This window comes from Bactrocera oleae, chromosome 5, assembly GCF_042242935.1.
Source record: "Bactrocera oleae isolate idBacOlea1 chromosome 5, idBacOlea1, whole genome shotgun sequence".
Lineage (NCBI taxonomy): Eukaryota > Metazoa > Arthropoda > Insecta > Diptera > Tephritidae > Bactrocera > Bactrocera oleae.
The window spans coordinates 16,838,812-16,865,869 of NC_091539.1; the positions used below are offsets into that span (position 1 = coordinate 16,838,812).

At 30.6% G+C, this 27,058-nt stretch overlaps 1 protein-coding gene and 1 long non-coding RNA gene across 14 annotated transcripts in view; one reads left to right on the top strand and one right to left on the bottom strand.

The window, feature by feature from the left end:
- The window catches only part of SK (small conductance calcium-activated potassium channel), a 236,778-nt gene extending 212,332 nt beyond the window's left edge, over positions 1 to 24,446 (top strand). For 7 of the 12 annotated variants that reach the window (XM_070110224.1, XM_070110226.1, XM_070110225.1 and 4 more), the window contains 5 exons: positions 2,528 to 2,655; positions 5,194 to 5,263; positions 7,226 to 7,327; positions 9,753 to 9,919; positions 10,763 to 24,446. In XM_070110224.1, coding sequence (XP_069966325.1) covers positions 2,528 to 2,655; positions 5,194 to 5,263; positions 7,226 to 7,327; positions 9,753 to 9,919; positions 10,763 to 10,931 — 636 coding nt within the window. In that variant the 3' untranslated portion in view covers positions 10,932 to 24,446. Of the gene's footprint in view, positions 1 to 2,527; positions 2,660 to 5,193; positions 5,264 to 7,225; positions 7,328 to 9,752; positions 9,920 to 10,030; positions 10,170 to 10,762 lie in introns of those variants that run through there. The other 5 variants (XM_070110232.1, XM_070110231.1, XM_070110230.1 and 2 more) reach the window with 5 other exon arrangements.
- LOC138857479 (uncharacterized) lies at positions 13,336 to 25,915 on the bottom strand. 2 transcript variants are annotated; one of them, XR_011396585.1, is made up of 3 exons: positions 25,808 to 25,915; positions 25,584 to 25,754; positions 13,336 to 13,421 (listed from the first exon to the last, which is right to left on the bottom strand). It is a non-coding gene; the product is annotated as an uncharacterized lncRNA (long non-coding RNA). The 2 variants fall into 2 exon arrangements; XR_011396584.1 differs by lacking the exon at positions 13,336 to 13,421 and adding an exon at positions 24,439 to 24,772.
- Positions 25,916 to 27,058: the final 1,143 nt, after the last annotated feature.

Here is a 27,058-nt window from a genome sequence, read left to right on the forward strand (position 1 = left end):
GAAACATGGTACATGTGTTCTTTGGTGAAAAAGTAAGGACGAGTTCGTAGGTGGGCGTAATCGAACCACTGCGGTGCCCACAAAACACCATTAATCTAAAACTTATAAATTTCCATAACTAAACAAGTTGGTGTGGCTCCGCCCCTTTTTTAATGTATACATATATCTCCCAAACTATTCAAGTTATATCACCCATATCATTTCAACACCTCTTGCGATAACATGAAAATAAGTGAAATCGGATGATAACCACCCCCTTATATAACGGTTTTGTTAAAACTACGATAAATGCGTCAGAGACATTAAATTTTACAACCGAGTTGGCACAGAAGGGCTTTATAGGAGCAGGTGTTAAATTTCGCACCGCTCACATTTAGATGAAATCACATATATCTGAGCCTACTCCACCAATATCAATCAAATGTGGTACATAAGATTATGACATAACAGTGCGAAAACTGACGCAATCGGACTACAACCACACCTCCTTCCCATATAAAACAATTATAGATTCCATATGATTCTTTCATTTTCCAGTACACAAAATTAAGAACCAATGTGTTCAAATGAAAAGGTGAATTTGGATTTTTCGCGGTCTGTATATTCGATTATCGATATTTTGTTTTTGTTATAATTGGACACATATGTTTATTATGTGCTTGCATTAGAAGCCAATTCCGATTAGTAGTTTCTTTTTGACAACTGAAAAGGTTAGTCACGTTTTGTGTGCGTTCAGATTTTTGACTTTCAAAAGAAATTGATCAAAGGATATGTCTTAAATTTTGCATTAAAAATGGAATGAAGTGCTCTAAGGCACTTGAAATGTTGACTGTGACATTCGGTGAATCCACTTTGTCTTAAATAGGTGTTTATAAGTGGTACAAGCACTTTACAGAAGGCTGAGAAGATGTTGATGACGATGAGCATCCTAAAGGTGCGACCAAGTCAACAAGCGAAGAAAACATCGAAACAGTGAAAAAAATTGAAAATCGTCGAAAAACTATTAGGGAAGTTACAGATAATGTTTCCATATCAGTTGGCTCATGCCATTCAATTTTCTCGATTGTTTTGGACATGAAACGTGTGGCAGTTTGTTTTGCATCACGATAATGCACTAGCTCACACATAAATGCTTGTTCGTGATTTTTTGGCCAATAACAAAACCGTAATCATGCCTCAACTACCGTCTTCTCCAGATTTGGCTCTCTCCGACCTTTCCTTATTCTTAAAACTGAAGAAACTAATGAAAGGAGCTGCCACAATTGATGAGATCAAGTCAGAATCGAAGAAAGGGCTGATAGCCATACCGAAAATCGCATTTCTAAAGTTATTCGAGGATTTGAAAAAGCATTGGTACAAGTGTATTATTTCCGAGGGGGACTATTTTGAAGGCGAAAAAATAGATATTGATGAATAAATAAGTACATGTCAAAAAAAATTCAAAATTCACCTTTTCCTTTGAACATACCTCGTAGTGGCTTTGAGGTATGCCATCTCGAGTATAAAATTAAATTCGGACCATAACTTTTCAAATCTCCATTTACCGAATATGTGGACCCCTGTGCGTATGTCTGACTTTTAGTCGAAAATATCAGTTAAACTATGAGATATATTTCTGGGATACGGGAAAATATTTCTTTGATAATAATATTCTCTATTGTCAAAAATGGCGGGAATCGGATCAATACTCTTTTAGCTCCCATATACCTAATATAAAGATTTTCGAACTTCCAGTTGACTTTATACCACATATTTCGGCCAATGTGGGAGTTATTTTAATTAAATTGAGAGAGCATATTTTTCTAATAACAGAGTTAAAACTAAGTGAGTCTTTGACCTTCAATATAAGTTAATATGATACCAAATTTGATTGTAATCCATTCACCATTTCGTCAATGAAGTTGAGCATTTTCGCTACATTTCTCATTAGTTTAGCAAACACCTAAAAGTATTTCCCCGCCTTTGATTCCTGCAAGTTGCAAGAGTGTGAAATGTTCGGTTACACCCAAACTTAGCCCTTCCTTACTTGTTTTCCAACTATTGGAAAAAATATGTCGTTTCATAGATTTCATACGAAACAGTAAGTTTTGCAATTAAAATTTTTTTTTATTGAATTAAAAAAATGCAAAAGAAACAAAGAAATTTCCCTTAAAATAATCAAACTGTAACTGTTAATATCTTTTAAAAGATTCTCGAAAGAGATTTGTAGAGCATTCAATTATCTACGAGATATTTTTTCAAGTTGTTGGAAGCGAGATATGAATTTTTCTAACATATCTGATAATAAGATTAAAGTTACAATTAACAGCTCATACATGAAGAGATTTTCTAAGAACCTATTTTTTAGAGTACCAAGCGAAAAATAAATTTCATTTTTTTTCACCCACCCTAATATATATATGTATATTGTATATATTTATGTATTTATGTATAAATGTATATAATAGAATGCACACTATTTTAACATATTGTATTGAAGTTATTCATCTAAAATTTATTTCATTTCTTCCTTGCGTCATAATTTTAGCTGAAAAATGCAGCGGCAAATGTTCTTCGTGAAACTTGGCTCATTTACAAACATACAAGACTAGTAAAACGGGTTAATCCCGGACGTGTAAGAACCCACCAAAGAAAGTTCCTTCTAGCTATATACGCGTGAGTATTCTAGAGAAACTTGTCTCACAGCTTTTATGTGCAATGTACTCTGTGAAAGTCGTAATAGTTATTCAAAATTAAACATTGTACAAACAGACAATATTCCTCAATTTCATCAGTGGCATTTGAACACTGGCCAAACTTTATACTAATGTTATATTAATAATTTTGCTTTGCAAGTTTTTTATCCCACCCAATAATCACCTCAAGCGACCCTCAACTAAAATTTCAAACTAATAATGTTTGCTTACAAGCATGTTACTTATAACGTTTGGGCTATAGCTCGTTTTATTTCCATACTTATTACAATATAATGTGTTTTTCCATATAAATTCACAATTCTCGCAATAAAAAATGCATGTGTGTAAACTCCATTTTTGGCACCCCTATAATCATTCAGTGGCTATATCCACATTTGCATACGTTGCAGGTTTTTAATATGCATATAAATATCGGCTCATTATTTAAAAAAGTTAATCTAAACTCGTTTTACTAGCCTGTAACTAGGTTGTAAAGCCCTGTTTACATATAAAAAATACACAAGCCATAAGACATATATGGATCAGCTATTATTAATTATAACAGTAAAAATAAAATTTATATATCAAGTCGTTAATTTTCTAGAATTTCGTATCTCAAGCCAATATGATCACTTTTGCTTCACGCATTTACATAACCATAGTTTTCGTAACTGTAAGTGTATTTGTCTCTCTGCATACCCCTTAACATTGTGTAAGCTTGTCGGTGTTATTGGTGGACTTACACTAAAATGTAAACTCCAATTTTCACTTTGAATATTAATATCCATAATTTCGTTAGTGTTAAGATTGCAGAAGTCTCTACTTCTTCTTCTTTACCTCTCACACATATTTCAATATATAAATATGTTATTCATAAGAGTGTTTCTTCTAGAAACTACAGAAAATATCCCCAGTTTTAGTGGTCAACATTAGATTGAGATACGATTTTCTGCAATCTTAACGACGAAATTTATTTCTACTGCTTCGTATTTTTCAACAAATTTGTCCACAAAACTAGAGCAAGCATGTAAACATGCAAATATATATATACATCGATGCATGTATGTGGTTGCATACATATTTATTGAAGATGTTTTAAGATGAATACTTCCGTCAAAGCAAGGAACTGTAAGTGACGTATTTTCAGGTGATTGAAGCTTGGATTCAAATCGAATTATATTATAAATAAGAAAATTATTTGTCCGCTTCCCTTAAAGTTATAGTAAATTAGTGAAAATAGTTGCCAATCTGTTTAAACCAATTTTTCTATTAAATATTTATATACTATATTCTTTTAAATACGTATAAAAAAGTTCAATGGTCAAAATGTTTCGTTTATTTTATAAAGAAAATTTAAGTTAAAGGAAGGAAAAACATTTCAGTTTCCCATGATATGTCGGATATATGGTACTTAAGCGATGGATAATTATTTGATATTTTAAGTAATACTTTCATTATTAAAGAAAACACATTGTATAGCGAAACAACTTTAACAAAGGAAAGAAATTACATTAAAAAATAATCGCGAGTACATAATTTGTATTTCAGTACATTAATATTATGAAACTGAAATTATATCCACCCGGAATTTCTTAATTTCGTGCAAATTACTTTACATATATCTTACTTTAACTTGTCAGTTGCCCTGCAAAATATTTTTGTCTTTAAAAATTAGTTTTATAAATTTTTGTTATTTTCTTTAAAACTAAGCACTGGAGTAAAAGCCAAGTATGTGGGTTCTAGAATTCGATTAGTCAATTAGTGTAGTAGTAGTAGTTCAACGTGAGTTAAAATTACAAAATTTCTATTGCTTAGTAAGTGTTTTGAATCATATATGTATTATGGTTGGGCGAACCAATAAGGTGGTTGGATTTTGTGAACCATATGCATAAATCAAAATAGAGAAAACATTCTATCCTTAAATTCGCATTCGCATAAATATCGAACGTGTCGGTCTATACATTAACTCCAACAAGAAGTTAGACAACTACCACTCTAGTCTTTTTTATCACTGAGAACTTCTTGAGATCTAAATCTCTATTTCGACGAAAAAATTGAACACTTTTTAGTTTTCCTAAAGTTCGGAATTTCTGATTTTTTAATGGTTATCCTGAACCTTTTTAGTAGTGAAAGGAGACTCGTTCCGAAGGCATATTTTTTCCTCGTTAAACATAATATCAGAGTGGAGTTCTAGTCATTTTAATATGAGAATGTGAAGAATTATAAATAGACCACTGGGTTAATATTATTTTATTAAACCCCTGGAAATAAGCACATAATTCAATTATTTATGTCCCAATGTTTCATAGCGTTATAGCGAGTAATTTTCACTATTCATTTACACGATATAATATTTATATAAAGAAAATAGTTCCACAAAGAATTTTAACAAATCAAAGTTTGTTCGACACTAATTTCAACTGCAAAAAATTTAAAATTATTTTATTCGTATATTGCCTATGTAAGTAGACAATTGTTTCGTCTAATACATTTTTCGAATTTTTTTCATGTCAAACAGGTTACGAAAGGTTAAAATGGATCAACGAAAACTAATGGATAATGCCAATACAATAACAGACATGGCGAAGGTAAGAGCTAAATACAAAACGCAAATATATTTATACTAAAGGTGATCTAAAATAACTAACATTTTTCCATTTCCAAATTAATTTTGATCCACTTAAAATTATATACTCAAAAATTTTAATTTTCAAATATTGTCAAAGACATTTGCATTGCTACAAATAGATATGTGTATGAAACTATCTTTAAATGAAATAAGGCAACATTTTTAGTTATTTTTTAATTTATGTGTATTTAGTTTTATTTCTACCATAACTTCCACATAACTTCAAGTTGTTCTTAATTGTTTTATCGGTCTTAGTGTAACGAAAATCTTACTTTCTCGTATGCAAAGATGTGCATGTATTTCTGATCACAGCGACAAGCTATTATAGCATACTGATTTGGTTTCATCTTATTGTAAAAGTAACGTCGGTCGATCTGCCATCTTAATAATCTATGAATCCAAAGTTTTAAGTATATCTCCTAATGTATGAATGAGTTTTCGATTGGCTGATTTGTGGCGATGGTTACATAACCACTACTAGCGATCAACAATTTATTAAAGGTAGATTCATTCGTAATTGTTACGAAGTCTTGTTTGTCATAATTTTAAGGGTGTGTGAAATTAAAAAATAAAGCAAATAACCTTTGACTTAAACGTAGGTGTTTTTGGGAGGCATAACTCGCTAGGTTATACCTTTAAAAAATAAACCAAAATTTTAAATCAATATCTCAAAAAGTATTTTAGTTACAGCCTTCTGGTTTTATCTACGGAGAAAGCCGAAATCACTTCAGCGATAGGGGACCTTTTTTTAGCGCCGTTAAAGATCGCATGTGACTCGAAAAATATAAACATGTTTTCTTTAAAAATTCTACTATGTATTATAAAAATATATTGTATATAAATGTTTTAAAACAGTTAATGAGTAGTTTTTATTTTAATTCCACAAATATCCGTTTTTCTAGGGTGTTACATTTGGAGTGCCCCTTAAAAGGAACATTTTTGATTGTATGCAATACTATAAATAAGTATGTAGTTTTACGTGTGTTATTCCTGACTTTGGGTGTGGGCCATCCGCAGCTCAAAGGCTAAATCAATTGTTTACAGTCTATAAATATACACATATGCACACACCTATATTAAAGTATTCAAAAATAATAACAAAGTGCTACTCCAAAAACACCAAAAATCAGAAAATTCAAACGAAAAATATTTATAGAAAATTAAGTAAAATGAATTCGTAATCATGAAGTTTGCAGACGGTAGGTAATTCGGCGAAAATTCTAAAAACAATGCTTCAATTGAAATGAATAATGACTTCGGCCTGTACATTCCTCATAAAAAATTTTAAAGACTATTTGAGAGGCGTTTGTAGGTTTTCAATTGTCTAAAATTTACCGATTGGTATGCAACTGAAGCAGAGATTATAAATAATATATTATTAAAAACATAACGTTTTTCAAATAAATTGAGGAATATCCCAAGTACTATTTAATCCAATCCAAACAACGAATTTTTTATTGTATATTGTATTCGTGGGTTCCGCGGATGTCATAGCAAATTTAATAAGAGGATATCTATATTATAGTCGATGGCGATCGTCCGATTCATTCATCTTCTTTGACAAAAATGTACAGAAGAAACCATTGGATGATACGGATACCATTGGATGATTCCCAAATGGTTATACTGCTGCTAATAACGAGATGTCAATGAAGCTCAATTGAATATGTAGTGGATGTTCTACAGTTCTAAAACCTCTATAACGCCCAACATTCTATCATGCATAATACCCAACAATCGGCGTTTTTAGGAATTAGCGGAAAAATCGCTAACAAAATAAAGTATGTCCCTTTAACGGTGTCCCCTTTGCAGATATAAGGATAAAAGAGTACAGTGGCAAATTATTTTTATACATTATACATCAATAATATTTTTATTGTAAATAGAAGGTTGCTAATTAAATACTTTAACATTATTTTAGACTCAAAACACAGTCTACGAGATTATTTCGGACATGTCGAGTCGTCAAGATGCTATTGAAGAGCGACTGACAAATTTAGAGGATAAATTGCAGTCATTGCAGGTAAATTAAAAATTACACTGATAAACAAAATCTTAACTTATTTTTTGTTACGGGAAAACTCATATCAAATTTTGAATGACTGGGGCCACTGAACAATAATATTTGAATGAAAAAATTTCAGGTTTTCTTGTGACATCAAAACATATACATACTTTTTTAAATAGTACAAACATCAGCTACATTTAGAGAAATTATTGCCTAATATACAAAAAACACTGATGATGATGACTTGTGAATATTAGGTCCAGTAAAAAGTTCGTTCGGTTTTTTATTGATTTTTCAAAAGATGATAACTTTTTGTACATTTGTCCGATTTAAATCAAATATGCGCCAACGAGATGCCAACTTCATTATACCCCTCTCGTAGAAGCCTGCGTCTCTACTGGCAAAAAACTCGGAGAGCCAATTTTCACAGGCCTCTCTTGAGGCCAACTTCTCACCATTAAGCCCGTATGCCATGGACAGGAAAAGATGGATGGATCACTTGGTGCTAGGTCCGGACTATAAGGTGGGTGCATTAGGACCTCCCATCCGAGCTCCCGGAGCTTCTGGCGCGTCACCTAAGGCGAGTGTGGCCTGGTGTTGTCCTGATTGAACACAATTCGGCCTTAGTTGATCAAAGATGGCCTCTTCTGGATGAGTGCTGCCTTCAAGCGGTCCAGTTGTTGGCAGTAGAGGGCCGAATTGAGCGTTTGGCCATAGGGGAGCAGCTCGAAGTAAATGATTCCTTGCCAATCCCACCAAACACACAGCAAAACCTTCCTGGCCCTCAATCCGGTCTTGGCCACCGTCTGGGCCGCTTCCCCGAACTTTGACCACGACCGTTTGCGCTCAATGTTGTCGTAAGTGACCCATTTTTCATCGCCAGTCACAATCCGCTTCAGAAACAGGTCGATTTTGTTGCGATTCAGCAGCATTTCGCAGATTGAAATTCGGTCCATGATATTTTTTGCGTTAGTTCGTGTGGCACCCAAACATCGAGCTTCTTTTTGAATCCAAGGTTATGCAAATGGTTCCAAACGGTTTTCTGGCTTATCTTTAGTTCCTCAGCAATTAAATAAGTGCTTACGTGACGGTCTGTTTCCACTATTTCTATGATTTTATCGCAATTTTCGACGACAGGCCTCCCGGCGTGTGGTGCATCTTTGATATCGAAATTACCGGAACGGAACCTAGCAAACCACTTTTGTGCAACACGTTCGTTTGCAGTATCGGGCGTATAAACTAAATTAATTTTTTCAGCCGCTTTGGCTGCTTTTTCGCCTTGATCAAACAAAAAATGTAAAATATAACGAATTTTCTCGTTGCTGGTGTACTGAGTCAATCAATCGAGAAACTGTCAAAGACAAACTTTTAACGCGAATAAACACGTTTTCAGCGCTGTATAGTATGACATGATGCTTCATTTCTTAGAAAAAAGTCAAACGAACTTTTTACTTGACTTATATTTGGCTTCTGAAAGGTCTGTCTTCTCCATAAAGAAAATGTCTTATTGAAACCTCTCGCCTTGTTCGTCACTCACAGAAGTTCAGATGAGAGTCCATAATGTGTATTTTTAAGGACATATTACACCTCATTATAAATTTATTTATAAAGTATTTTAATTTATTTTCTGATTTATTGTTTCTTAGAAAACTTTGGAAACTATACACAAAACATTTCCAGGAGAGTTTTTCCTGATCATTCAGTTTCTCTTCAAAGCTCTTATCATTTATTAGTTGCCGTATTTGTGGACCCACAAATATTTCGTCTTTAATTTTTACCTCATTGAGCTTGGGGTTACTATGTCAGATATACAAACCCACTGCCATGTAGGCATAGCTTGCACAAAATTGTTTAACAGGCCGACCTTTATGTGCAAGTTTGGATACTGAGTAGTGTGTTTGGACTTGGTTGTAATGCCTTTTGTTTGAGTCAAACAAAAATAACCTAATAGCACTCTCACACAAGTTACACAACATTTATGTGAAACCCAGGATTAATCTTGATTCTTCACAGGAAATTCAAAATAGTCTAAATAGCACTGTTCAATTAATGGCGTGAAATTACGACGCTGATATTTAAAAGTTAATTCTTCACACACATAACAAAAAATGTCGGGGTCATTAGAACACTTTCGTGGCATGTTTACGATGTAATATACGTATATATGATATATGTAAGTTATTCGAATGCAACACAGTCGTATAAATAAAGTTATTTAATAAAAAAGACATGTACATATCTATATGTGGACAAAAATGAATATGTAGCTGTCAGAAAAAAACTGGACGTGATTGAAACAAAATTAATATACATATATTGTTAACGAGGATACACCAACATAAACAAAAATTATCACAGTTCGTGTGATAAAAACAGTGTGTGTTATGTTATGTTTGTATACTAATTGTGAAATACTAAAATTTGTAATTTGTCATTGTAGGACCATTTAGAGACCTTACCTGACGTAATATCTCGTTGTCTAACTCAACATCAAGAAAGGATAGAACAACGCAAGAACTTTCTACATCCAGATGCAGCAGCTACTTCAGTTCAGGCGTCGCCACAGTCCCTGTTCAACGCATCTCCGATGTTATTTCCCCATTCAAGGTTTGTGTAGAACTTACTTTTTTCTTATGTATGTGCAAATGCTTCTCCTTGCACTTATGTTTTTCGGTTTCCTCCCTATCCACTTCCACAAAATTTTACACTTTCATGCAGAAAAATACTTGAAGAAATGCAGTGCTCGAACAGAAATTCTCACAACGGCTCTTGTTTCATGTGAATCGATTAAAGTTCATTTAATTTTTGAAAGGCCTTTCATTACCAAAGTTAAATATATAATACATATACTAAACAATGAAGAGTGATCAATTGTGATCAATTAAGAAAGACCGTAGATGTGATTTTCATCAACATCCATGAATGGTTTGTCAAGCCAAGTATAAAAGCCCTTCTGATGTGATTTCTCTAGTAATTTTCCAACGTGGCATGAATTTATAAAAAGAGAGTGCATTGTATGATATGTAGTATGTGTTATAGAACGATTTAAAAGTAAACAAACATTTCTAAACACAAGACCAGATGCCAAGCTAAATGTTATGCATCAACAAGACGTCTTAGTTAATTTGATTCAAACGCACGATTGTCAACGACAATACCAAAAACACTATAATCAAATAAAACTCTTCTAAAGAATAATCATGAGAATCAGGATCTTTTAGATTATTAGTTACAGTTCACCTAATACAAGTTTCTAATCGAAGTACTTTGCTAGATGAGATTTAAATTATTGTACATAGTTTGATAAATTAATTAAGAGTGACTTTTTTTATAGATATCTGTCCTGCAAAAACTCATACTTACTACCAGCAAACTGTTGATAGTTTTTTTTAAATAAATCAGTATATTTCATGTTATTAATCGTGATCAAACTGCTTGCTTTTTGCATAGAAGTGTTCCCTCATCCAATAATGTTGCTGCAACATACCATTGGCCAACCAGTCCTATTTTGCCACCTGTATCTAGTAGAACTCCACATTTAGTGCCTGATACTCACATGCCATCGAATGGATCTGCCGCAGTTAATAGCTACGCATCTTCCAATAAATATGGCAGCTGAATAGAAGAAAATGAGTGCTCCACGCCCGTCACAAACATCGAAATGCCTACCATTATGATACCACTGTCACTAACATCACATACGTTAAAGATTGCAAAACCAGAAAATATATTTACCGGGGTCAAATGCAATTCCGATTTGTCATCAAATGTCGGCCGAAGAGTCCCTAATGCTTTACATTTCATCATGGAGACTACAATTTCCGAAGACGCCGAAACATACGCCATACAAGATTCGCCGGATAGTTCATCAACAACAACACAACTACAAAAAGCACACTCGGCATCACCAACCGTATGCACAACAGCCGCGACCATGGCTGCCAATAAATTCACCAGGAAGAGAGAACGTCTATATAGTAGCTATAGCTTTATAAATAACGGTAATAGTACTAATTCTAACGATTTCATTTCTAAAACGGACTACTTTAAGCCTTCTTCGAAATGAAAGCGACCAAATAATTTAATATATCACCTAGTTCTAATTTACGCACATATGTACATGTATACACATCTCCCATTGCGTTAACATCTTTAGATATGTAAGTTTTAATTTATTATGATCGGTCAACAAGGGTAATCTTTGAAACATGGAACATACATACATAAACTTATGTTTTACCATATAAATATACCTATAATTTAACTGTAATTATGTGTTTTTACATACTGTAAACTTGTATATTCTTATGTAGTACGTATGTATATATAAATATTCATAAATTAAAGAAACGCTACACAGAAAGTACGAAATAAGATATACATACGTACATGGTGGAATTACGTCCAAAGGTGGCACTTGTGTAAATTTTGACAGAACTTGCTTTGATATTTTCATCTACACTGTTCAAATTCCCTTTACTTTTACTTATATATTATATTACATATACATATATATAAAAATTAAGTGAATTTACAACTTATTTTATTAGTTCATTGAACAAAAAATTACTTGTCCTTATTAAACACATACTGACTCCTTTAGAACTTTGTTGTGAGGAAGAGAAAGCTATATCGAAGAGGATACGGTAAAAAGAAAGCATAAATGTTACTAATTGTGAATTGTCTTGTGCTTTCTGGAAACTTAAAGACTGAAATTCGCTGGATGATTCATATGCACAGGATGTTTAAAACAATATTGTACATAAATTTTTTGGGTTTTGACGAAATTAATATTCACTAGTTATCCCTTCAACTATTTAAATATTACTTTAATTTTTTTGTACTTGAAATTTCGCCCAACCACTATATCACATGATGAATTTATTATGATACACCTGCTTATGATTCCACCATGGTTCTGTTTCACATTCGAAATGTACGAATATATGGTGTATTAAAAGTTCATCAGTGCACAATCATAGAAACATCTTATAACATTCGATTCTGGAGATACATACATACGAGCATGTGCACTATGTGGAAAAAGAACATCAACGAAAAAAAATGCAAGGTTTGTTTCTGAATATTGGACCAAAACAATTGTTTTCGAGAGATTGAGTCATAAGTGAAAAAGAAGCCTCCAAAATCGAAGTATGTGACTTCGATGTTCGAAATTAAGCTTATTTCAAACATTCTTAATTATAGTACATAAGTTATTAAAAAAGTAAATATAATATATGGACACAATCTACTCTTTCTTCTTATTTCAAAGAGGTATAATATTCTGTCAGTCTTATATGATAGATGCTATATGTAAGTGACCAAAGTTAGATCTTCGAAAAAATTTTAGCTTTTAGTTTTTTAAAATTTCTAGCCTAATTTTTGGAAATTTGATATTGTTGGGAATGTACGTGCTGTGTTTGTTCGTGTATATGTGTTTACCATTGCAAAGTGGTCTCGCTTGTATGGGGTCTCAGCCATTAATACTTTTAGTGTTTTTTCGTTTTGAAATTTTCACCAAAAATCTATAGAAGTATGATATGTATATATATAATATTATAAAAAATTGGGCACATCGTACGACTATATCCACATTTTCAAGAATATTCGCATTGATTGGTGGTACTCAAAAATAGTGATAACAAAAAAATTAACCAAGAACAACATTTAAATATTTTTTACATACTTTTTACTTTCTTTATATACTTTTTACTTGACCTAATATTATAATTAGAAAGCAAACAAAAATTTTACAAGTAATTTTCATATTGTCTCCTCTCTATAGTTGACTTTAATAGCGTTGATTTGTGGTTATAAGCTAGTTTTTGTTGCCCAGTAATAAAGGATCAGACCTTAAAAGCAATTTGTTCATTAAATCTGTATTTGAAGCGACGCGTGAAATTTTCTGTATATGTTGTAATCGGAACCTTTTTGTATCTTTAATCCTTGCCTGCCAGCTTCTTTAGAAAGCTCTCCAATCGGAACCAAGGAATATTTTATAACTTCAAAACCAAGAAGTAAAATTGTATGCACCGTTGGAGGGAATTAAAACCAGGAATATTTTCCAGCCAGCTGCTTTGTAGTTTCAAGAGTAGTAGTTTTTTATTACCTTAAGACATGTACAAATAAAATGAAAAAGAAATTAATGGAGCAATCGGGGGGAACACAACTAAAACTTTTTGTTATTATTATATATTAAAGACGCACACGAAATGCATAAAATACAGGGTAAACTAAAGTATCGATTTAATAATAACTACAACATAAATTAGTTTTTGTTAATTTTGTAGCATAAAAGAAATACCGTTAACTTCAAAATCCATTAAAAATAATTTTAACTCGTACCGTAACACATCGCCTGACCACTTTGAACTTCGCTTATATTGTGAAATATTCACTCTGCGTGTAATTAAAAATGATCTTTGAAATAGGCTCAATTTCGAACTTCGAAGGCAAATTTTCGATTCTGGGGGCTAACTACGATAAACGGAGAAATTACTTTTTCACTTATGAATCCCTCGAAAACAATTGTTTTGCCTCAATACCCAGCCAGGAGTTCTACAGAGTTATTTGAATATAATTTGGGAATATGTAAATATATATAACAAGCAGTATGTAGTAAAGTAGTAAAATATTATGAGATTCGGATTAAATACAACTAAAATTCTTTAAATTATATAGACACAGAGACATAACTTAGTAAAAAGAATTGTCTATATTAGATACAAGAGTTATTTTGATGAATACGTTAATAACAGAGCAAGATCACATCAAATGGACCCCCATTGACCTCTTGAACATAAAAATTAAGTCCATGTATATTTTTCATAAGTAGGTGCATTGTGAAACTTATCCACCCATCGATTTTTGAAAATTTTAATTTTGACTATAATTTTTTTTTAATGAAAAGTTAAGTAGTTTTACTTAAAAAATTCTTTTTAAATCAACCGTTAAATATAAATTATGTGAAATCTTCAGGATTTGTCGAAAAATATTTATTTCTTAACATAATAATAATAATTATAAATAATTTTTTATTATCATACTGTCGATTAACTTTTAAGTTATCAACTAAAAATTTGAGTGACTTCTCAGTAAAGGTTCTCAGAGTTATTTGAATATAATTTGGGAATATGTAAATATATATAACAAGCAGTATGTAGTAAAGTAGTAAAATATTATGAGATTCGGATTAAATACAACTAAAATTCTTTAAATTATATAGACACAGAGACATAACTTAGTAAAGTTAAAAACCAAAAATTGTACTGTTCTAGTCCAGACGACAATTGTAAGATTATTTTCTTTCGTAAACTTACTACCATTTTTAATATTGTTTTAATAGTAAAAACTAGGGTAAAAAATGAAACTTTGGTCTGCAGAAACTAAGTCAGATAAACATGAAGCTCAAGCAATTATAGCGAGATCATCGTTAAGTTCTAAGCCATAACGAAATATATATGGAAAAGATGTAAGAACATCGACCAATTACTAGACTTTCTAAAATCGTTTAGTGTTCCTTCTACGAAAATTTGATTATCGTCCCAAACTTGACCTGGTTTATTATTCAAGAAATGAATGTCATGTGAATTGTCTATATTAGATACAAGAGTTATTTTGATGAATACGTTAATAACAGAGCAAGATCACATCAAATGGACCCCCATTGACCTCTTGAACATAAAAATTAAGTCCATGTATATTTTTCATAAGTAGGTGCATTGTGAAACTTATCCACCCATCGATTTTTGAAAATTTTAATTTTGACTATAATTTTTTTTTAATGAAAAGTTAAGTAGTTTTACTTAAAAAATTCTTTTTAAATCAACCGTTAAATATAAATTAAGTGAAATCTTCAGGATTTGTCGAAAAATATTTATTTCTTAACTTAATAATAATAATTATAAATAATTTTTTATTATCATACTGTCGATTAACTTTTAAGTTATCAACTAAAAATTTGAGTGACTTCTCAGTAAAGGTATGAAATTTTTTTTTTTTTAGTTACATGCGTTATTTAGCTATGTGTATGAGTCCGGAAGAAAATTTCACTGCTCGCAATTAGTTTAAACAATTTTTAACAACAATTATTTATCACAGCGTGCCGAGTACCAATCGCACAATCTCAAAGAGCAGCCGAGCATCAGACTGCATTACTCTATATAGGTCATGATCACTGAAAATAGGAATGTGGGGTTGTTATGTGATTACTAAAGTGACGTTGAAGGCTAGCACGATAAGCCTGTTTTTATACTTCCTGCTAAGCCGTCACTCGTTCCTTTGCCATGAGATGCAGCGAAAAAATTCGACTCGGCTTGAACTCCAAAATTATATGTGTGATTTATTAGATTAGCAAAGTTATGTTTATTTTTAGATTGCGAAGCTGCTTCATCAGAAAAGTATTGAATTTTTAACTTTGTACGCACCAAATTCTTTTTTTTTTGAAACTCAATAAATTTTGTATTAAATAAATGTACCAAACTTGCGACATGGCTAAGTTTTCCTGATATCACTACAAAATTTGTATGCTGTATTTCATCATTTTCTAACGTTTTGTGCTATTAAAGTGTTTACTGCGCTTTAGTTTTAATATACATTTTTCCTTAACTGTCGGTACTTTTCCATTGGCTAAAAGACATTTCCTTTATCTAATGACTATCGCTCAATAACCTAAAGTTTTCAATGAGGAAATCTATTTCAGGACACTTTTTACACCTAGAAAAAAAAACTAGTTGATGAAGGTTGACCGCAAAAAGAGATTTCAATAAAGTGATTTAAGCTTTCAGAGAAATCAATTTCATTTTTTTTAGTTCATTCTTTAGTCCATGTAATTGTAATTTTACATTTTGGTGTATTTTGCATAAACACACTATGTGTTTCGCTTTTCTCGCTGAAATACATTCTCGTGGTCGTAACGCTTGGAATTTAGTCTGTGAAATTTTGTCATCCGCAAAAGTTTCTTTAAATTGGATATATATATCATTAATATTAAAAAGTAAGAGTCTTTTCTGCTTTTGGATTTTAATACCATTCTCTAAAACCATAAGATAATCTTTATTTTCAGGCATCACACGGCAAACATCATCAGACAAAAAAAAAATTTATGCGATCGAGTGTTTAACTGTCCAGACCTTTTTTACTATCAGGCTGTGACGCAAATCCTAATATTTTTGGAAGCTTGTACCATTCTTTTCGAGACTCTGAATTCGTGACGTATCATTTTTATTGGCTAATCTAACAGAAGAGTAGTCGAGACTTTAATTTTTTCGGATCTACTATTTGTTTCGTTAAATGCATACTTAAAATTATTCAAAAGAAAGTCATTTGGATTGTTATGATTATTATCAGTACCAATCCATTTCTTCACAGAAGTTAGAATACCTTTTTTACACGCTGAGAACCTCGACACTCGGCTTAATTTTAATTGTGGTTCACCTGGTTGATTGCTCTCTCACAAGAATTACACATATGTATAACATCCGATAAAAATCTTTAAGATCGCAAGCTCTATTCGATGTAAGTAGAAATAAGTTTTTAATAACGTATTTAGGACTATTTTTTTTTAACGGATTGCAACACTTATTTACTCGTCCCATTTTAAAGCACAAAAATTATTATTAATATGTTTTTTATAAAATAAACTTAACGGATCAACGTATAAACGTATTATATTTAACGAACAAATTGAAATTAGTATTAATATTATTTTGATAGAGGAGACGAGAATAACTATCGTAACCAACCGTTATATTTTTTTCTGTGATAAATAAATGTTGTTAAGAATTGTTTAAACTAATTGCGGGCAGTGAAATTTTCTTCTGGAATCTTAAACTAACTTAAATAACGCATGTAACTGAAAAAAAAACTTAACTTAGTTAATTAACGGTATGATAATAAAAAAATTAATTATAATTATTATTATTATGTTGAAAAATGGTAATTTTCCGACAAATCCTGAAAATTTTTCTTTAACGGTTAATTTAAAAACAATAGTTTAAGTAAAAGTATCTAAAATTTTCATTTAAAAAAAATTATAGTTAAAATTAAAGTTTTCATTTAAAAACAATTATAGTTACAATTTTCAAAAATCTTTTAGGGAATAAGTTTTTCAATGAACCTACTTATGAAAAATACAAATGAGCTTAACTTGTATAATCAAGTGGTAAATGGGGTTCCACTCAACACTAATATTATAATTCTATGAAAAACAGTTTAACTTAAATACTAAAAAATGTTGATTAAAAACGCAATGCAGACGCTACAAGACAAATTTAGTGAAGCAACATATGTTTTCCACCTTCCACTTGACTCACTTCATTGATTATTCTATTGTACATGTGTATGTATGGAAATAAAAAAAAATATTAACTTCAGCAGGCAATGACCGGCTTAACACACACATATACATAGATATGTACATTTTGAATACAACTACAATTATTTCCCCACATGAAATTTCACAATTAATAGGTCTATATAAGCTAAGTGCTTAGGTGTATTATTTTAATTTTTTTGTAACTGAAGAAGGAAGATAGAAAATACTCCGCTAAATGACCGATTGAGAAAATATAATATATAACATGTCATAGGCTATATACATACATACATACATTATAATTATTGAGTCTCAAATGGCGTTTGTACGACAGACGTACCAATTTGTAAATACGAGTACTAATTATTGTGACATGTTTCCACAATGGAAACTGTAACTCTTTAACTGTTTTATTTTGGTTCCATTATTACAGAACACAATGTGGATTGACAAGTTTGATACCAGTTTAAAAATCTGGTCTCAAATAAGAGAAATCCTCAACATTTATTAAGATTTATTATTTATTTATTTACTATTTGTTAAGATAAAAAGTATTTATTGTATAATATGTAAGTACTAAATAAAATGAATGTTTGTTATAATAATGCGAGTGAATTTTGAAAAATTATATTCGTGTGATTTTGTAGACAAAGTATTTAAATACATTTTTACCTTTTTAAGGAAAAGGAAAAAAGACTTATATAAGTAATTACAAAACAGTTAGATAAACAAAAATGTGGGAACTCTAATTAACGTTAATCCCTTTTACGCTGCTTACTGAACCCAACACCTCTATTAAGTTGTCTGTCAAGCCAAATATTTAATTACCCAATTCTTTTTTTTACTATTCGAAATACAATAGAAAATTCTCCTCCTCCTCCTATTATGTATGGCGACTGCGAGTATAGTTACTAGTATCGAGTATAGTCATTTACTATTTTTGATGTATATTTTTCACTACTATCCTTTGTTATAGTATACAGAAATGGCAAATTCAGTCAGCTACTCATGACTGCTCAAATTGTTCAAGACCAGTTTTCTATAGTATTTTGCGGATATCGTTGCCCTTAAAATAAAATGCTTTATGCAAATGTATATTTGTAATATTATACATCGTTTCACAATTTTGTTGTAAAATACTTTTAAGCAGTTACAATATCTATTGATATGTTTATATAAAATTTATAATTAGGACTAAATGATACATTTGTATATGATTATAGTCAAAAAATCAGCTGATGCATTTAGTGCGCCGAAAATTAATTCAAACCTGATAAACAAATAATTTTAATGAAAGTCATTGTTTTCTTGCACAAATTTGAGAATTGCTAAGAAATACTTTAAACAGTGGTTCCCAAAAATGTAAAAAAAGGGATTTAGTATTCATTTTCAAGTATACTGTTTTAGACCATCAACTATACCATATTCGCCTTCCATAATTCATATGTTAGATATAATACATTCATATCAACTTTATTGACAGCCATACCGTTGATATTTTCAAAATTTTGTACATATGTGCACACAAATGCTTGGACCCCTGAATTGAAAGGATATGGATGTTGTCCAAGTGTCGATTTTCAAAGCCATTCGTTTATAGCTTCTGAAGTTCCACAGACACTCGAATAGCCTCAAAAAACGTTTCAATTTAAACATTTCCAAAGGGTTTTCATTAATTTTTCGTCACGTCACACGGGGAATTTAAATTAATCGAAAATGCTGCCACTAAGAGCGTCACAAAAAATGTAAAATGTAACGGTCTTAAAAAAAACAGTCAATCAAAATTCCTTTCAGAGCACTGCAATGGAACCTTATACCTTAAATCTAACAAGATTGGATCATAAGAGGTCTTGAGTTCAGCTTGGTCAAATATCTTGCAGAGGTGTAAGTGTTAATTCTCCAACACTTTATTATTGTTGAAAGAGTCCACTATTGTAAATACCAGCGCTATTACGAATTATATAATTTTTTTTAATTACCAGTCCGCATTGATTAATACCATTCTCATCCTTCGCACTTATTTTTGCCTCACAAAAATTCAATGTGCAGTAAGCGATTGTATACATTTATATTTTATATATTATATATTAAAATTACGTTTTATGATGTGTTTTTCAACATTGATCAAAAAATATCTACACATATTTAATCAATGTTGAAAGCATAAGATGACAAAAGCTTTTCTTATATAATTTCTATTTCAAAAAAACCGCAATTATGTATGCTATATAATTAAAATGCATATGAAGGTAATTGACAAACAATTAAATTTAATTAATCAAGACTGCGGCTAAAAAAGCTTTATCAACCATTAACGTAAAAAAATACTCAATACCAGCTTTAAACTCTTATGAGCACTAATGTCTGGGTTTCAAAAATGTTGAATACCTAAAAACATGTTTAACAAATAGTCAAATCCCGTACTCGGTCATAATCAAGAGACGAATTTACTACATTTTATTGTAAAAACTTTTATAGAAATCCTTAAGATTGTCAATGTAATTAATTACACACACTTATTAAAAGCATTTAGTTTGCACGTATATATAAAAGGTTTAGCTTATCTAAAAATAATAATTTAAAAACAATATTTAAATGCGTCCCTTGTTGTTCAAGAACAGTAAAATTGTATTTGTCTTCAAAATTTTATAGTATTGGTTTGATTTACAGATCTCAAAACGTACACTGATTTCGAATTATACCTATATATTTAATAAATTGTTTTTTTTTTTTTTAATTTTGAATTTACAACAAGGAACTAGAAACTAAGTTTTTCTATTATTAAATGGTGCTGTATAAATTGGTGATGATTTAACTTTTACGGCATTAACTTAATTGTTAACTCATATACAAGTAGAAGTAGTGCTCCTATACAGCGCTGTCAAAATTGTCTAAATCAATGTCCTTTTTATGCTCTCGCAACATGTTGCTAATAGTTTTGTTCATCTATCGGTTGTTTGTATCACCTAAAACTAATCGAGTTAGATAAAGGGTTATATATATATATAAATGATAAGGACAAAGAGACGAGTTGAATTCCAGGTGACTGGCTGTTCGTCCGGCCATCTAATCAAAAACGACTAAATTGCCCTAACTAAGTGGCCGTCCATAAATTACGTCATCGATTTTTTCAGATTTTAGGGGAGGAGCTTCTCCCAAAATTGACGTCATTACTAGTTTGACAAAATAAAACTTTGCAGATTTGAGAAAAATAGGGTATTATATGATTAAAACACTTGGTTATAGAATCACCTTTTATTATTATACTTGGCAATAATCATTGATATCATTTCTTTGGGTCAAATTCACTCTTCAGTTTACGTCATATTTAATCGCAAAGCTTTTGTGCGGCTTGTGGGGTTTTATCAAAATATCGTCTCTTCACAGCAGAAAACAATCGCCGGTGCACTTTTTGTAAGTCAATAACCATCGCGGATCGACTATAGTAATAAATAGCAGTGAAAATAGTTTTCTGATTTTGTTATTTAACGAATTTGCGTTAAACGCGTGATGGAAAAATCTGCGCGGATAAACGTGTTGCATCGTTCACGTTCGTACTCAGATTGACAGCGAGAGCAGGCCGCAGGTCCGCAGAGGTGGCGGTGCGCGCCAAAGACAAAGGAAGCCGACTTTGTTTAAACAGCGCCGATTTCTTTTATTCTCCGAGTCGCCGCCAATCTTCGTTTAATAAACACAGTGTCGCATACAAACTATTTTCATAGGTACGATGTTATTTATAGTGTAAAAAAATAATGTAGACATGCCTTGACCTTGTAATAAATAAATAAATAATGAGTTCAATAATTAATACCATTAAATACTTGCAAAATATCACAAGAACATTATCTTTCCTTAGTATGAGACATGTATTTAAGTATAAGTATAGTATTAATATGTACTTTTATTAATTATGTAATGTTGTAGTTATTATTTAAGTATTGTGTTTATTAGTATGCTTAGATCTTTAAAACTACGCAACGGATTTTGATGCGGTTTTTTTAAATAGATAGACTGATTCTTAAAGAAGGTTTATATGTATAATACGGCGGGCAGCTAGTATTTTACTAGGTGTGCTGGAAGAAATTTCTTTTTAGAAATAATCTTTTTGTACGTGAAAAATAAACTTTAATAAATAAATAAGAATGACGTCAATTTCGAAACACCCTCCCCCATCTATCATTTACCGTCATCCGCAGACCAAAAACTACTAAACGCGATAAATCAAGCACTAAACACGCCAGAGGCATTAAATTTTATCTCTGGGATGGTATGAGATGACTTTATAGGAACCGCGTTCAAAATTAGACAGTGGGCGTTGCACCGCCCACTTTTAGGTGAAACCCCATATCTTAGGATCTGCTTAACCGATTTCAATACCATTGAATTCCATCTGATTCTTTCACTTTCCGCTATGCAAATCAAGCAAAATATATAAAGAAATCTCAAGCGAGTATACCCTTTGACTTTGCGGGAGTATAAAATGTTCGGTTACATCCGAACATAGCCTTTCCTTACTTGTTTATTTTGTATTTATAAAATGATTTTTCTTTAAAATTATTACTAGTAACCAGTTACAAAATGAATATGCAATAATTTAAAAACAATAGTCGAAACTTGAACATTAATATATAAGTCATACATGTACTGTTTTTCAATTTACAAAAACCAAACTACATTTTTCCATATTAAATAAACAATTTATAATTTCTGTATTTAATGCAATAATAAAAAACTCTATATACCTATAATAAAGGGAACGCAATTATATATCATATGCCCAACCCCAGTATTGAATAGCTACTATAATAATAATACTATGGATTTATTTTTAAATTTGTAATCGCTTTAAATAGTACTTTCCTCTTATGTATATTTTACCATAATATTATATATGTGCGCAAGTGATTATTGTTTAAAAATAAAAATAAAAAAGTTTTCGATCTTGTTGTATTGTATATTTGTAACTGGAATTCAGTGAAATTGTATTTGTTTTGTTTTTACTAAAGTCCTTAATATAATGAACGCAATTTTTAAACAATTTAGAGAAATATTGAACCAAAACTCCCACTTAGACTCATAAATATTTGTGATAACTAAACATAACCGCTAAAATTGAATTACTATATAATCCCTTGGTTACTTAAACATCCTACAAAATTTAATTGATTTTAAAAAATATAGTATTTAGTTGAATCATTAAACATTTGGAATGGTAAATAACTTTGCAAAGTGAAAGAGATCTCTATAAAGTCTGTAACCATAAATCCACGAAAACGAAAACAACACTAAATTCTGTTTTCAATATATATGTTTAAAAATGGACAAATAAATCTTTAAGTAAATAAAACTTTAAAATAACAGTTCTCTTATTACTGATTAACCTATTGTAATTTTTATTTAAATACCAGCTAATAATTTATATTAAAATATAGTAAATCATTATATTTAACTTAGCTACAAGTAAACCAAAATGTAGTAGAAAAAATTTTATTAAGATATACACGAAAGGACTTGAGGGGAACGACCTATATAATTCTGCAAATTAAACGAAGAAACTAAACAAATATTGTTAAAAAATCGTTAATAAACTTAAACGTAATTAAAGAAAAGCTAAATGTTGAAAATAAACTAATATAAACTTAAGTAAAATATATTGTTACTCTATATTAGGTAAAAGTGTTTTGCAAAAGCTTTAATATTTAGGGTGCCTATATTTGCTAAAAATTAGGATTTTACGAAAACAAAACTTTTAAAGGATAAGAATATATTACATAAATATGAGAAAAAAAATCAAAAACATAGGCATTTTATTAGTTTCATTTCCGTTATATGATTTTCACATTCAGCTTTATTAATTTATACATGTATATTACGAACATAATTAACAATACCGATTTGCATGAAAAAAAGTATTAAGTTATTTTTGATTGGATTTTCCATAGAAGATTCATGTACGGGTCGGAACAGCTACCCTTTCATTGTTTGTTAATTTACAAGTATATTTATAATTTATGTATGTTATACAATGCACTCAATCTTCATTCTATACGGTTAATTGTTACAATATTTATGTACAAAAAGTTAAATGTTTATCTCACAATCTTCACTCGAAAAGAGAAAAATTACATAATAAAGATGCGCATATAATTTATGCTCAATACAACTGATTTACTTACATATTTACTATATATGGACATATTGCTGTTATACAGCACAAACACAATTGTTCTGAATACAATTCAAGTTACCATTTTCAAAATATATAATATGTACGCAGAAAAAATAAATGGAATAGCAATTAAACAAGACACTACATAAATGTATGAAGAGATACCATTAGAAAAAATTAATAAGAGGATTGGGTGCGTTAACACATAAATATTATATATGATTTCAAGAGTTCGTAATAGTCATATATATTCAAGATGATTTTTTGTTGCCAGAATTCACACATATACACATTCACACATTAGTTTGCTTTCTTAGTACATTTATATACATACATAAGTACACGAGTTGGTATGCAAAATAATATATATTTTTAAAATCAATGTAAATGTAACACCCGATGACTAAGCAAACCATTATATGAATATGTAGCTGTATTTTAATTAAATTTTATTTAACGACAGCATAACAGCAATTGCGATTGCTTAATTTAGAATAAGAAATCTAGAGAACAGAAGATTTGTAAAATTATAGTAACATCATCGAGCAAGATTACTACGAGTAAAACATTAAAATCGTAGTATAATAGATATAGTTATATTTACCTATACAATTAGTTTCATTGAATAAAAAACAGTTTACATAAAATAATGGTTTATATCTTTACTTATTTTTGAATTCAAATTAATGTCAAACAGATAACGAGCACCTACTATTTCAGCCTGTCATGTACTCGTATTAATGCATGTATGATGGTTAAAAGATGAGGGAAAAGGATGGGGGAACTAAAACTTGTATGAACGAAACAAAATAGAAAGTACGACTTTTTTGGCCCGCACTCGTCTCAAAACGGAGTTTAAAGAATTTTTTTCGCCCACATTGCTAATATTGCAAGAGATTTTTAACATGATCCATTACTACATGTATGCCGTGTCATTCTTATTCCGTTATCTCATCTTGTCTTTCCACTTTAATAGCTATAAAGTAGAATATGCTTGATAAAAGTAATGTTAGATAATGAGGTATGGTTGAATAAAAGTTCTTAACTTTTCTTCATCAATTTATTAATTATAAATTCGGATCGTATAGAAGGATTATATACTTTTATATGTTACGTTTCACTAAAGCAATTCAAATATTAAATTTATACAATTTTAATGTTCCAAAAATGTTAATCTTCAACCAGGTATTTATCCATATTCTTAAGAAATAGTTTTTTCAAATTCAAATTTACTGTTTAGCCAACAATAGTGGTTAATATAATACTATACCCCTGTTGCGGGTGGAAAACACTCGACTTTGTTGAATTGAAGTTAATACAATTAAATTTCAGAAAAACCAAACACTTGTTTGGTATCGCAAACCAGAACTAACCTAGACGTACACGGTTATGAAATTGCTCTAAAATTGCAATTAAAAAATGATTTAACTAAATATTTGTATATAAAAAATTAGTGAACTAAATATTTGTATATGGAATGCCAACGGTGTTAACCAACACAAATTAGCGATCATTAGATTTCTAAATGAAAAAAATAAAATTATCAGAAACTCTTTTCACAACAAAGAACTATTTTTTTATACCGGGATTTAGATTATATGCTACAAATCACATAGTGGAATAGCAGTACTAGTTAGAAATCAATTAAGACACCATGCTTTAGAATCTCATGTTAGCCCAGTTACAAGCTACAATAATATTTTTAAAAAATCGCGGTAGTGACTTAAACCTGAGGGCTATGGGCAGTATATAGCCTCGTTTTAAGATTACATTATTATATTTCTTACATGTGGTGATTGATTACAATGCACAAAGCATATGTATTGGCGCTCACGTCTAATTAATCCGAAAGGAAGGCAGCTTTATTACACTATAATGAATAGGTGCAATAATCTTGACATAATATATCCTGGTAAGCCGAGGCGATTGTAATAAAATACCAGATTTAATTAATTTCGCTGTAATCAAAAATATAAAATGATCGCTTATAACGGCTGATACATGTACTGACTTATCTTCTGATCATTCTCCTGTGCTAATAAAATTATGCGAACAACCCTTGATTGTATCCTTAAATTGGGTCTAACATCCCATAAAACGAATTAGTAAAAATATTTTAAATATATCAGTTGCCAAATTAATATTGATTACAAAATACACTCAGCAAGAGACATTGATAAAATCATTAGTGAATGTAATGCAGCAGTCTTAGCAACTCCAAACAAAACTAACTAATCAGGCGGCTTGATCTTAGAAGAATCACAAATGTTGAAATAAAAAAGCTTGTTACTGAAAAAAGGCAAGCTAGACGTGAATAGCAAGTAAATCGCTCCCCTTTCACTCAGCTGCAATTGAAGTCTGCTTGCACACTTGTAAAATTTCACAAACTTTTTGTTTTTAAATGGAAAACTCTGTTGTAAGAGTAGCAACATTCCTCATGCAAAATTTTCGAATGCGAAAGAATGAGACGCACATATATATTTATCACTTTCCATCAACAATGACCGGCATTATTTGGAAAAAGATTTTGAGGTAAGCGCGAGTTTTGATACGTGTCAACATTTACGGGCACGTTACAACTACGGGCATAACTTTAGACAAAGTTGGTTTGATACGGGCGGAAAGTGTGGAAGATTGGAATATCGGTGAATGTTTCAGCTATTAGAAGGAATTTCTTTAAACTGTATGCCAGCTTTCTGACGCTTCTTGGAACGGTACGCTTGTATTTAGTCTTATTGTGTTCAGTAACATAGTATTTCTTTTATTTCGTTAATTAGTCTTTCGTCTGTTAACTTACCACTATATACATAAATATATAGTTTGAATGACTTTTAAAGACTAGTATATCAAGAACTTACTTACAAATATTACAAAGTTTTAATATTTACTTACTGAATTGTGCAAAGTATAATAAAAGGTCAGTATTAGAAATATATATAGGATTCACATTAATATTATATAGGGTTTCTATAAATTATACTATGGAAACGTAAATATGAACTGTTAAATAGTTTACCAAATGAATTTTTAACATATTCTTGTACATTATATAAAAATATAAATCAGTTAAACGTAAAGTGTGAATGTACGTAAACCTACGTACTGTTACATATCGATAATTATTTTCAAAACCTGAAGCTTAGCTAAGTAAGTATATACCAACCTAGAAAAATATGTTTGATGAGGTTTTGATCTATTGGAATTATATAACATCGTGGAAGCTTCAAAAGCTGGATTTTTTATTACGTTTAATTAAATTTGT